The 13,456-nt window shown below is 38.6% G+C and overlaps 1 protein-coding gene across 2 annotated transcripts in view; it reads left to right on the top strand.

Annotated features, from left to right (window-relative positions):
- SORBS2 (sorbin and SH3 domain containing 2) overlaps nt 1-13,456 on the top strand; it is a 3,647,154-nt gene that overhangs the window by 2,458,720 nt on the left and 1,174,978 nt on the right. For both annotated transcript variants that reach the window (XM_044062620.1, XM_044062621.1), the window contains one exon: nt 9,616-9,665. In XM_044062620.1, the coding sequence (XP_043918555.1) occupies nt 9,616-9,665 (50 nt within the window). The remainder of the gene's footprint in view (nt 1-9,615; nt 9,666-13,456) is intronic.

Genomic DNA, 13,456 nt, shown 5'->3' with positions numbered 1-13,456 from the left:
TGACTTCCTTTGTGGCCCGGGCTATTTTAAGCCTAGCCAGCGGACTCCTTGGAAAAGAATGGAGATTTCCTTAGCTCTTAATTCTTACAAAGGACAGTAGTTTTTAAAATGCTCAGCATTTATTATACAGCACATAAGTACAGAGCATTTAACATAGCCAGCTTTAGGCATCAGCAAACCTTGCTGTTACTGACAGACATCTTCTTAAAATTCCCATTTTTGAGCACACAGACCAAACTGAATTTTAGGAAAGAGAATTATTAAAACCTGGGCTTCATAATTCAGTAAGTCTCTGTAATCCTGCTTTGGGCCTCCCGACTAATTATTCTTCTGGGAGCCCTAGTCTGTTTTAATCATTCTGGGTTTAAATGGGTCTGGTACTCTTGCTTTGCTATCCCCTTTATGCCTGTTGTGTACCCCTTGAGTCCATTCATTGTGCCTGGACTTGCTCATTCTATTAATTTTATTGTCCTCGACTGAGTATCAATGGATTTAAATGGTTTTGGATTATTGCTTTGCTAACTGCTTTATGCCTGTTGCTGTATCTTGAGTTTTATTTTGTGGACTTGCTTATTCTATTAATTTTATTGGAGACCTTTTGAATCATGTAAGTATTTGTATGGTTAATGATATTTTAATCTTGCTGGGCTCTTCTGATTCTGTCAGTCCTGCTGGATCATTTCTTTCCTAATTCTATCCCATCTAGGAGGCTGTCTAACCTTATTAATCCTGTCACCACACCTGATGACCTGTTTTTTTAGGGGTGAGAAGGCCCTGGCTGTGTTAAAACCTTTGTTAATACATTGACTGCCATTGCTGACCTGCCTACTCTCCATGGCTGTTCACTTATCCTAGTAGGGGTGACAGATTGGTAGAAAATCCATGGGTACAGTAGTTTTGTTCCCCGAGTCCTACCTTACAGCTTTTTCCCCCCTGGGTCCTACCTGTTGTAACCATCTCCTACACAGGGATGTGTACTTCCTTCATCCTTTTGCAAGTACATATCTTCCTGAACCCAGCCACTGTGTTATATCTGTCACTAACCTACCATTCATATGCCCACGGGATCCCAGGGCACCTACAGGGAATACTGTGCAAACAAAAATTCCCTCTCTTACCCCTTCCAAAAATGAGCAAGCTGGGGTTTAACATCTGCAATGCTCAGAATACTAATTGAATTCAGGAATGTCATGGGTGAGCACCTTGACCCCCATCCTGTTTGGCTGTTAGCTGACTTCTGGTCCTCCTGAGGCCCCATATCTATTAATCCTTCTGGGGAACATCAAACTGTAAAGTCAGCCCTGTTAGCTGAATGCACCCCTTCAAAGTTCAAAGTCTGTGACATTTACTGTGACATACACAGGGGACAGTTTTTTTTTTTTGCTCTTTTTTGTTTTAATAACTAAATGGCAGAAGTATTTAAGCACAGACTTTGTCAGGAGACATGTATTTCTGTTACTTTCTAGTTGTGATAAGAATGAACAGATGTCTTGCCTTGTTTAGCCTTTCACAACATGTACAGTTTCACATAAAACAAATTAGAGGAGTACAACTTATTATAGTAAAGTGTATGACCTTAGCAATACTATCATTTCAGGAGTAATTACTGCTGTGTTCCATTCCATCTCTGATGCAACTGTCACTAGTATATGTGTGTGTGTGTGTGTGTGTGTGTGTGTGTGTGTGTGTGTGTGTGTGTGTGTGTGTGTGTGTGTGTGTGTGTGTGTTCACTCGTGTGTATAAATATGCATGTATATATACATATGCAGATACTGCAGATATATGTGTGGCATGGAGTATATGAGGTCACTTTGTTATAGAGTATGTTTTCTACTTTTCAGAAGTTACTTCTAATGTGATGGTAAATCTCAATGGATCTGTGTCAGAAAATGAACTTTGGATGAAAGACTTGGGGATCTATACTCTCAAGGAAATTATCATTGTGTTAAACATCACTTCTATTAGTAAAAATGCTGTATCATTATAAATAAAGCTTGGCTGACCAGCCCTTCAGAGTATTGATTCAGAAATAACTGCGCTTATATGCAAGACCTTTATAGGGCCAATTTTTAAATGTTGTGGCTTCCTACATCTAGATAATACAGTGTTTCTGTACGAGGATAATTAGAGGTCATGAGCAAAGTTGTCTTTGGTTTATAACTGCTCACTAACCACCTATTATTTCTAACCCTGTACTGTTCTTCTCATACTGTGTGATAATCAAGGCCCTAATCCACACAACTGTTTTGTACGTAAAAGCAATAAATAACTGATCTAAATCAAACACAGCATAGCAGCATATGTTCTATAGATAGGTGGCATAAACCTCAACACTGAAAACCAGCATGGTTCTGGCAGACAGCAGTTTAGAGTGACACACTACTTAACCCATGCAGCTATCAGAGTGACCTAATCTTTGTCTATGCACACAATAACCAGGGAGTTTCCCGACTGACAGTCCGGGTTCCAAAGGAAGAAATGACTAAGCAAAAACAGATTACAGCTGGTACTAGAGTCTTGTTAAAATTATACCCAGATAACTTTACAGGCACACATAAATAAACCATGCTGCCATCATTAATCATTACTATAAACTGTCTCAGTAGTCTCTGAGTTGACAGTATTTTGCTGAACCAAATAAATGATACATTAAAGAATTATTGAGGTTGATGGTAAACCAGTCCAGTTGGTTTGTCTGCACTCAGCCTCAGAATGTATTTTCAAGATGTTTAATGTTCAGTAGTACAGCAATTCACTTTGACAGGCCATGGTGGTGCAGCGGTTAGCATTGTCACCTTACAGCAAGAGGTTCTCCCGTTCGATTCTCAGCTGGAGCGCCTTCTGTGTGGAGTCTACATGTCCTCACCATGGTCAGGTGACATTTAAAGACATGCAGGTAGGTGCATGCTTGAATGGGTGTGCCTTCTTTGAAGGTTGGGCGTCAGGCTGGCAACTCGGCACAGTAAAATCCAATACCAGTCATTAGCAGACCGGAGCTCCGCTGTTGCAACTCCTAACCGGCAAAAGACGGAAGAGTACAGCAATTCACTTTCAGTATAGGTGTTAAAAATAGTAACACTTAATCCAAAATATAGAAATGGTAGCAAATGAATTAAGCAAAATGCAGTATATTGTTTGCTTCAAAAAGACAGGCATCAGAAAAATGAAACTAAAATTGATGGAAAAACATCAAAATGTAAGCACAGAGAGTTCTGTGTTGTGATTAGTTTTTTCAGCAGTACGATGAAAGCTACGGAAATTGTAGTCTCGTAACATAATCTCAAGTTACTTGCACTTGCTTTTAGGTGTCAGTATAATACATTAGGATGGGAGTTCAGCTTCACACAAGGAGCTTTTTCTCCTGTTAGTTTGCAAAGATTTTCTACTCTGGCTAGTTCTACTCCCAGATTCCAGGTTTAAATGTTTTTTTTTTAAAAATCGAATCCTGTTTCATAATGATTCCATGTCTGCATCTGACACTGACATCCCAAGGCTGCTATGACACCAGCATCGCAAGACCATCATCAAAAGCCCAGTGCATCAAAGGCTGATATGACATCAGCATAAGAAGACCAACAGCAGCAGTTCTATACATTTTATTTGCAAAAATAGATATCTAACATCAAGTTATTTTCAGATTTATACTACTGCAATAGAACTGTCAGTTTTTGTAAATGAGAATTTCAAACAAGGATTTATATTTGCAAGGAACTTCTTCCCCTGCTGCAGTGCTCTATATAGTTCAGGCCCCAAAAAATAGTTGTAATTTAATCAGAGATGGAGCTAGCTATTTTTGCATGTGGTGCCATTCCCCCAATCTGGCAGCCCTCCAAAAAAAAAAAAAAGAAAAAAAGCTCTTCTCAAAACTTGAAAAAAAAACTAACAATCTTTTCTTCTTTTAAACTGTGGCAACTATTTGCTACATTTGCAGCAAGCAGTTGCTACAGCTTGTACAACACATAAAGAAATACACTGTTCAGTTTCGACCACGAATGCAGTATTGGCTTTATTTCTAAATGCTGGTATGCACTGAAAAAATAATCAGAATCGGCCAATCACTATTCCTAACATGTAGCCAGGATAGCTGCCCTCTTTGCCCCACCTTAGCTATGCTACTGGATCTAATAGCAGCACTGCTAAGACAGATGGTTTTGTAGCTCAGTATTTCCCCAAATTATGAAACAGTCTTAAGATTTCTAAGTTGAAATATAACATGATTACAACTTTCTCAACCACTTTAGGGGTGGCAAAAAAAAACATATTCAAAAATTCAGAAATATCCTCCTCACTGCTCAAGCAAATCGCCTACGGCAGGTAGGTCAGTTTGTTCAACAGTGAGAAAATGTAATTCAGAGACAGCTGTGGCCAAGAAGAGAAAGACCTCATTATCAACATTAGGAGGTGCTGCACTCCTAAGACTCATTATCAACATTAGGGGGTGCTGCACTCCTGAGTGTGCTGTCTTTCAGATGAAATGTTAAACCAAGGCCTCATTTGCTTAAATTGGTGTTAACTCGGGTGGATGTAAAATATCCCATGACACCTATTGAAAACAGTAAGGGAATCCCCAATGCTCCAGTCAAATTTCCCCTAATAGTATAAATACCACCTTGGGTCTCCTCCTTAAAATAGGCTACTGGCATAGTAGGACTAACCCAGTCAACTGAGGATGAATAAATAAAATAAATATAAATAAATAACTAGATCATCTCATTACCATATATTTGCATTGCACCTTCCTAATACTAGCATTATTGAACACAATGGCAAAGGCACCCCTACACACACACACAAACACACACACACACATACAGCAACAAGTAAGCCTCCCACAGTTGTTTGTCCTCACAGAAACACACACCCATTCAAACACACACATCCATTCTCTGTATTTCAACCCCTAGTGTGATCACCCAGGTAAGAACACATACACACTCTGTCAAAAACACACACATACCCCTGCAGATCCACACATATTTATTTATTTATTTATTTATTGATATTTGATTACGGGAAAGTCCGACTGGCTAGAACCGCATTTTCAGTGGAGGCCTGGGAAAAAAAGCTCCAAATATACACATATACACACACTAAACGCACCTTCAATCCCAGCCCCTTTCTATTCTTTATTGAGCTTACCTGAATAAGCACTGCCTCCTTAGGAGTGAATTGGTGGCTGCTGTCTTTGGACAGTGTTTATTGTTTTCCTTCAGCAGGGGTTCTCTGAATCGCTCAACAGTGTAAATTGAGAGCCAGTGGCAATTTCAGGGAGACTTGCCAGCCAATTTGCATTAGTTGCATCCCCAGATGCATGCAGCTCTGCCAGCAAGGTTGCCCTTCATATTGAGGCTTCTACTAATGGGGACCTTAGCAGCAGGGTGGCCTAAGAATCAGAAAGATTTTACTGCAAGTGGGAAATTGGCATTGTTAAAGCTTCCTGCTCACAGTAAGTTTGTCTAAACCCCAGGAAAAGTCTGTTATTTTGGAACATGATGGATCATGAATATGATGCTAGTCTCTGAACCCGTGAGCAGAATATTAGCAAATGTTATTATTCTGCAAGTTGAACTCTGATAAAGAATGGTCTGTTGTTGTCAGTTGAGTGTTCCAGAGTGAAGTAGTACTTTTTGTAATATTGCCTCCCACATGAAAGGAAAGAAAGTTCATGCTTTCTTTCATGCTGCTAGAAACAATTGCTTGATTAACATCATGTTACACATATAAGTAATGTAACGTTCTGTTAAGAACAAAGCTGATGGATACCTTTGAGAAGCTTTGGCCAGGTGGAGATGTGAATACTGGAAGTGCTGCCTAGCTAGAAAAGCTTAGAGTTGGTTCTAAGGCAGAGTGGAAATTCAACGGCATTGTTTTGAAAAAGACAAAAGAGAAAACAACTAAATTCTATACTTTTACACAGAGAAACTTCTTCCTTTCCTGCAGTGAGTAAAACTGTTATGTGAACTTATTTTATGGTGATGCGCAGTGTTTTGTAATCCATAACCAATGTTTTGTAAATCTATATGTTGTGTGTGCAGCTTTTAAATTTTATGACATTTGTTAATTTATACATTGTAAGTTTGTTCTGATGAGTCTACATACCACAACAGTGTAATTTTACTTTATTTATTCTGTTAAAACAAGCATTCACTTGTATGATGAGTGTCCTCATATCTTTGAGGACTAGAACTGCAAGCCTTGAAAGTGAGAGAATTTAAGTGTGCTTAACAGGGAAGTACATATCCATAGATTCATAGATATTCCAAGGCCACTGAGTCTCATGACCTTTCCCGCCTTGCCAGTACTCCCTCTCAGGCTGCACCTCCTTTTTCTAGAAGGTCCATTCCGGTCAGTCCTGGAGAAAATGTGTGGATATCCATCCAGCTGTCTAGTTTATGTTTAAAGGAGGATAGCCACTTAACATGCAAAATAAGTTTATTCCAGAGGTTTGAGAGTTACTGGATTATATAGCTGTCTCTCCACCATGTTTTATATCTGTTACTGAATATTTAGGTCCCTGGTTGTAGTACTGGTGGAGATATTGGACTTGCAAAGAAAGAGGAGGTCCGGGACAATTGGTTTCATAATGGAACAATAACTGAAGAATAGATCTATTCTCAAAAGTCTATAAGACACTCAATAAAGGGATTGAGCTTCCAGTCTCCCTTGCTATCTCAAGCATGTTAAGTATATGATCTTTTTGGTTAGTAATCCCTGGAGTCTTTCTAATTGTTTGATATGCTAAGTACATCCCAAAGGGGATGTTTTGTTCTTGATAAATGGACTAATCAGTGCTGAGTATAAGGAAGTGATTACCTCTGTTTAGACTTTCATGATATTCCTGTGGCAATTAGCTGGGCTAAGTAAAGGATTTCCTGGCAACCTTTGTCACATGATGGTCAAAAGAGAGGGTGCAATCAGACCAAGTGCCTAGGTCCCTAACCACATTTTTGTTTTGTAGAGGTGTGTTGTCTAGACTGTGTATGATGAGGAGAGGGGGTGTCTATCAAAAGTGTTGATACTAGACTTTTTTGGATTTAGTTTGAGCCCATTGTTAGTACATTAAGAGTTTCTTAGGGAGAGGTATTAACTTCAAAACAGCTGTATCTCAGAGTTATTACATAAAAATAGCAGAGGTATGGGGGTGCAATCCCTACATTGGGGGGACTTTAAATGTATAACAGCAACTTATGAAATTCACTCAACTTTTTGTTAAATCAAACTGAAATTTTTGTAGTTTCAGGACTCACATTACTGAGTTTTGAACCTCCAAAAGGAACCTGTAGTATCAGTATGGAGATTGTGTAGAGTCGTCACCATAATCACATACAAAGTGAACACGTCTTTTTTCTATTTCCAGTCTAGTCTTTTATTATCCTAGTTTTATGTTTTACAGACCACAGCAGAACTTAGAAATTGTTTCTCTCATGAATATGTGGCTGGGATTTCTTTAGTGACGTACCCATCTCCACCGTCATCGTAGTACCCAGTGTGTCATCACATTTACTGATGTACATTTCCTGTCACTCATAAACTGGAGATTTCCATGAATGCCCCCTGTACCTTGAAAGAGTGCCACCCAAATTCCTTAGTAGTTTCCCTCATAGATCTGTATACATATGGATAACCCTTCTTTTCAGCCGACCCCTTGAGAAGAGTAGAACCAGTAAATGCCTCTTAGTCATCCTCAAGGTTGGTCTTCTGGCTGTGTGCTCATTGCCTGAACTTGGGTCACCAGTGTCATAGATGGGAATGATTCCTCAGTACTGACAGGCGAACTGTCAGCAGAGTATTGCAGTAAAGGCCTTCTCTGGCCACCTGAGGTGGATAATGCCTCAAATCTTACCTGTTAAAAAGGTGGCTGACATTTCAAGATACTGTAAGTATTTCAGACTGTGTTTCAGTCATTTAAGTTGCTTAAGCTACTTTTAGGCAGTTAAAATGACAATATAGCCACACAGATACTTTGAAAATTAAAATCTATTTTATTAATTGATGTGGTGTTTGATAACACTCCCTTATACAAATGGGTAAATATATGCAAATGTTGTTGTTGCCTTATGGCTTTTCCCTGTTAGGGGTCGCCACAGCAGAACTCCGGTCCGCTAATGATTGGCAGTAGATTTTCACGAACGCCGAGGTGCCAGCTCGACGTTCAACCTTCAACAAAGGCATGCCCCATTTACGCATGTCTTTTGAACGCCCACCCAACCGTGGGGAGGACATGCAGACTCCACACAGAAGGCACTCCCCGCACTCCAACCGAGATTCAAACGGGAGAATCTCTTGCTGTGAAGCAACAACGCTACCGCTGCACCACCACGGAAGTGCTAAATATATGCAAATATTGTCCTTTATTACTTTTTTGTACAGGACATGGCATAATCTCAGTGTTACTAGAACTGTTATGTTTTGTGTGATAAAATGAACACTCATTTAATAACAATATACTTTGGCACAGCTATAATTTGAAATGTAATTTAAAAGGGCTAGCATTAAGGGTAAACATAACACATGCTTGACTGAGCCAACAAAATAAAAGGTACAGCTTATTTGTCCTTTTGTTGAATTTTCTGAAAGGCCATGTGGTCAGAATATTATCTCTAGTTTGCTTGTCCAATTTTAGTTTCCAGTCAAAATGGCTGTTTTGTTCTGTAAGTGAAAAATATGGATTTGCAGACACGTATCAGAAGACCAGAGCGCACACACATACACTTACATCCACACTCAGAAGTCTTGCTCCATACCAAATGCACTTTCTAATATTTAATTTGCATAACATTTGTGATATTTCCTTGTCCAACAACATTTGGAAGATGTCCTAAATAAAGGAAGATCATGTGCAGTTAAACTGAGCAGCAACCTCAAAGCCTAATTAAAAAAACTGGCATCAGTTGGGGGAGGGGGCTGTCACATAAGCCTGAATTTGTGTTGACAAGTGACAAATGCCGCAGAGCAGATTCACAATCCAGCTTCTCTGCATCATGTTTACTTTTAGAGATATATAATTATTTCAGTCTCTCAGATGGTGACTGAATTGTTGCCTGCCATGCGTTTAACAGGACCAGTAACTTTGTGCACCAAACCTGATTATTTAAGCCATGTTTATAAAGAATTTCCAATCTTAATTGATCTTGACACACTGGTAAGTTATTATGACTGAGATTCACAATAATTATTTTACTAGATAGGTAGTGCCTTTTACTTGTGCGGGGGGGGGGGGGGTATTTTTATCTTAGGATTTGTGTGTTTAAGTCAAGCTTATGAAATTTTTCTCTGTGGTTCAGAACTTCTTGAATGGAAGTAATTTAAACACAAAAAGTTGAATCACACTTGCAACTGCAGTCTTTACTTAGAAATTTGTGTATATTCAGTAGAAATCATAATTGTATGCATAATTTTTTTTTCTTACTATGATTCATGTTTTGTTTTCAAAAAAGTACATTTATTGATGAGAGATAGGCTCATTCTTATATCACCTGCATTGTTCTAATTTCTTTTGTTTCACTGAAAAGGAGTAGTAAGCACTGTGGGTATTTAAAAAGGATAAGCGCAGAATGCATTAGTATTGTATGCATTATGAAGTTTAACTAACTATGTAATATTTCATTTTTACAGCCATCCATATACCATACTTCCACAGAGAAGAACTTAGACAGACCTTCCAGGTAAGAAGTGCGCTGCTATCACTTGAACTGATTTCTCATTCAAACACATTTAATGTTGCAGTTCTACATAGCTTATATGGTGATGTTTTATTGCTTCATGGACAGGAAAGGCAATGCCAGTTTTTGTACTGGGTATTTTGACTAGGCTTCTCAATGGTCAGTTGACTATAGGCCTAGTAGTTATATGACGCTTTGAATTTTTGCAGGGAAATAAGCAAAAGTAGTAATGTAAATAGGTTTAAAATAGTTATACTAATCAGTTAAATGAAAATAATAAAGGATTCAGAATTTATATTGAGAGATGATTCATATTACTAACTGAGCTCTTTTTCCATCTCCCATTCTTAGTCCAGTGGTTATAGTAGTACTATCACATAACTAGCAAATGGATGAGTGGTGGATGTTCACTGCAGACAAAAAAAAGCTGTCAAACAGACATGAAATTGTTCATTAGCAGGTTATGTAAACATATACAAATTATATGCCCTTCATGGCTTTCTAGTCTCTTCCTTCTCATGCTTGAGACCTAGACAAAGGAGTCAGGACAGCTTTGTATTTTCATATCTTTGAAACTGCCACTTCATATGGACACTTTTTTTTAACATGTTTTGTTCACTTTTTTCCTGTTGCATAATGGTATCTGTTGCTTTTTCATGCAAATGATCTGTTTTCCCTACTCCATATATTTGCAGTGTTGTTGCCAAACTCAGTAGAGCATCAGTGGTCCTGACATTAATAATCACTTCTGCTCTTGTTGGTACAATTATTGTCCCTCACCCGCTGCCCTTCTTTTAGTCTTTTAATTCTGAGTGTTGCAGCCTGCACACTACCTAGATTTATTGCTTTGTGATTGGGTAGTTGCACAGATCTCTGCAGAGTCATAGATGAAGCAAAGAGTGTTATACTTTAGAAACCGTAATATATTCAGACCATTATCCTGTTGTAAATGAAATTCTTCACACTGTTAAAGTAGCTATATTAAAAGGAAGTGATGACTTTAGAGACAGGAAATAGTAATCCATTCTAAATGGTTGCTGTGTAATCACTGAGGAGAAAGTAGACAAAGAAATAGAACAAGACATCCTTGTTCAGCTACAGAACTGTTGGTGATGGAGGACATTAATGTGTTAATGTTAGTGGGAGAATTTGTCAGTCATGTGTAGAAAATGGGTGATCACTGCTGTCCTACTCCCAGGAAGAAAATTTTGAAATCATGCTTTATGTGCACCACCTTGTCCCCATGAGTGGGACAGCTGTCTGTTTGTTTGTTCCACCTAACACTGTTGCAGAGTACCTGTCAGGGACCCTGCCCCCCACAAAACTCTGCTAGAGGGTGCCCCAAAATAAGCAAAAGCTCTTGTCTTTCAATGTAGTAGAGAAGAGTTGGAAGCAGCCAATCAAACCTCCCTTGTGTGGTATAGCTTTTCCAGTAACTTGACCTGTTACACTGGTCTCCTTGGCTAGAATCAGTCTACCACAAGTGCAAAAAATGTAAAAGTGACAGCAGTATGTGGTACAGTTCATTTTGGTACAAAAAACATTTTCTCATACCACATAGGTGGCACTTTCCTCCAATCAGACAGTGCTGTAAGAGATCTGGACACTTTTGCAAATGATGTCTTATCTTTTGAGCATCATTTTTCCACAGTAATTCAGAAAAACTTCTGTCTGGTTCATCTAATTTCCAAAGGCATCGCCTCTCGATCCACAGAAATCTTAATTTCCATTTACTCATATCACATTCTACCCATTAGTGAGTATATGCCCTTTTTGGCATCTATTTGTCTAAACTTATCACTGAGCTTGAGAGACCTCAAATATTCCTAATTAAAAAGATCAGTGGCCTCAAAAAATCTTAGTTATCAGGACAGATTAGCATCTCTCCCTCTCTCTCTGTACTTGGTCTCTGGTGCACTACTTCATAGAGATTTGGGACTACCCTTCCAAGCCATGAATGATCTGACCATCTTTGGCCTTCTGTTCCTTCACAAAGCAAATGTTCCTCAAATATGAGGTTAAAGGAACTAAACCTTCATTGGATAAATAAGACACATTAGCGTGATAGATTCATACCCCAGTGTATCCCTCATCTCTGAAACAAATTTCCAATAATGTCAAGCAGAGTAACACCTTTATCACCTTCAAGGTAAGCTAAATAATTGGACAGGCATCCTCAAATTATCCCCCGGTCAACCTTTTGTTGCCCTCCTTGAGGCTGGAGGGAACTTTTGAATATGTCTTATTGGCTAGACTTGCAATGGTCTGTAGACTAACTAGTACTTACCTATGAACCTGAACCTCTGAGCTACAGAACTAAATTCATATATTTGCTGTTAAAACTGTTATTTAAATTAACAAAAGTACTGTAGGTGATCATTTTAATAAGCAGCATCTTTCTTTGTTGGATATATTTACATCTGTTCAACTACCATTTACAAAATTGCAGAAAGTCAGAATTCAGCTGCATTCCAGTCTCACGCTCTTTACCAGATTAGCTAGTCTTTTTACAAGATTGTATGTTAATTTATCATGTCAAATAGGTGATCCAGTCATGTTGCTGCAGTACATTTGACTGGGATAAATGAAACCTGGGGACATATCAGTTGTGTAGATGATGTTTGAGAGTGAGACAGTGATGCTGGGCTAGCTATCCTAGAAGAGAAGATAAAACCTCTATTTTTCCAAAACACCTCCACTAATCATGGTACCAAAACGGTAACCTGTCTACTTGCTTTAGATTGCTTTATGATTAAGCACATAACTGAAAATTCCCAAAAGAGACAGAAAAATTGTTGAAAATACACAGATTGAAACATAGCAACAAAACACTGTGGCTATTGAAAGTTGACAAGAAAATCTAGGGAGAGGGAAAATAGCCGATTATTCACCTGACCAGCTAGTGCTATTAAGTCACATCTGACTGATAACAGCCCCACAAACAGTCACCTACAGAGTATACTAGCTAGGCAAGTAGAGAATGGAAGTAGATGCTCAGGCTTTTTTTCCATATCACATACCCCTACAAACAATTTAGAATCTCCAGTCCACCTATTGCATGTCTTTGGAATATGGGAGGAAACTGAAGTACTCAGAGAAGACCCACGTGAACTCAGGGGGGACATTTAGACTCTACATATAAGGCTTAATTGGTTGATGAGATGTAATTAGGAATGTAGTATATAAAGAGTGTTTTTTGTAACTTTTTTATTCCATGAAGGTGGCAACACCGAGGCGCTAGAATAAATTATTCTTGTTTTATAGTACATGGTTCCTCCTTTTTACTTTTAAGTAATAAGAACAGCATTTTGTATCCTGTTGTGGTTTTGAGAAATTTGAGGAGGTGGAAGTGTTGTTGCAAGTTATGTACACAGAAGGCATCCCACCATGAATCAAACTAAAGAATCTCTTGTGAAGCCTCAGATCTGACGTTGTTGCCTTCATTTGTTCTTCAACCTGTGGGTTCAGGTCTGAGGATCAGATCTGACTTGGCTGCATACTAAAACTCTAAGATCCAAAATCTGAGCTTCTTCCCCCACCCATAATGTTCCGCTTCCCCACATCACTCAGATCTTGTTTGCTGCTCTTCTGTCAAGCATCGGGATTGCATTTGTCTGAGCTCCTCAGGGTTTCAGTGAGTTTATTAAGAAGTTTTTTCACTTTCCTTTCCTTCATATGTATATTTTTATATTCCTCTCTTATTAATTTAATCTTTTATAGCTGGTTGTTGGTCTGCTGTTAGCAGCTTCCTGGGTACTTTTAAGCTAATATCCGTTGTCTCTTTAGTCTGTTCT

Source organism: Protopterus annectens, chromosome 2.part1 (genome assembly GCF_019279795.1).
Source record: "Protopterus annectens isolate FY-2018-M chromosome 2.part1, PAN1.0, whole genome shotgun sequence".
Lineage (NCBI taxonomy): Eukaryota > Metazoa > Chordata > Ceratodontiformes > Protopteridae > Protopterus > Protopterus annectens.
Note: the sequence above shows the minus strand (reverse complement) of the source record. Positions and strands in the feature narration are given on the sequence as shown.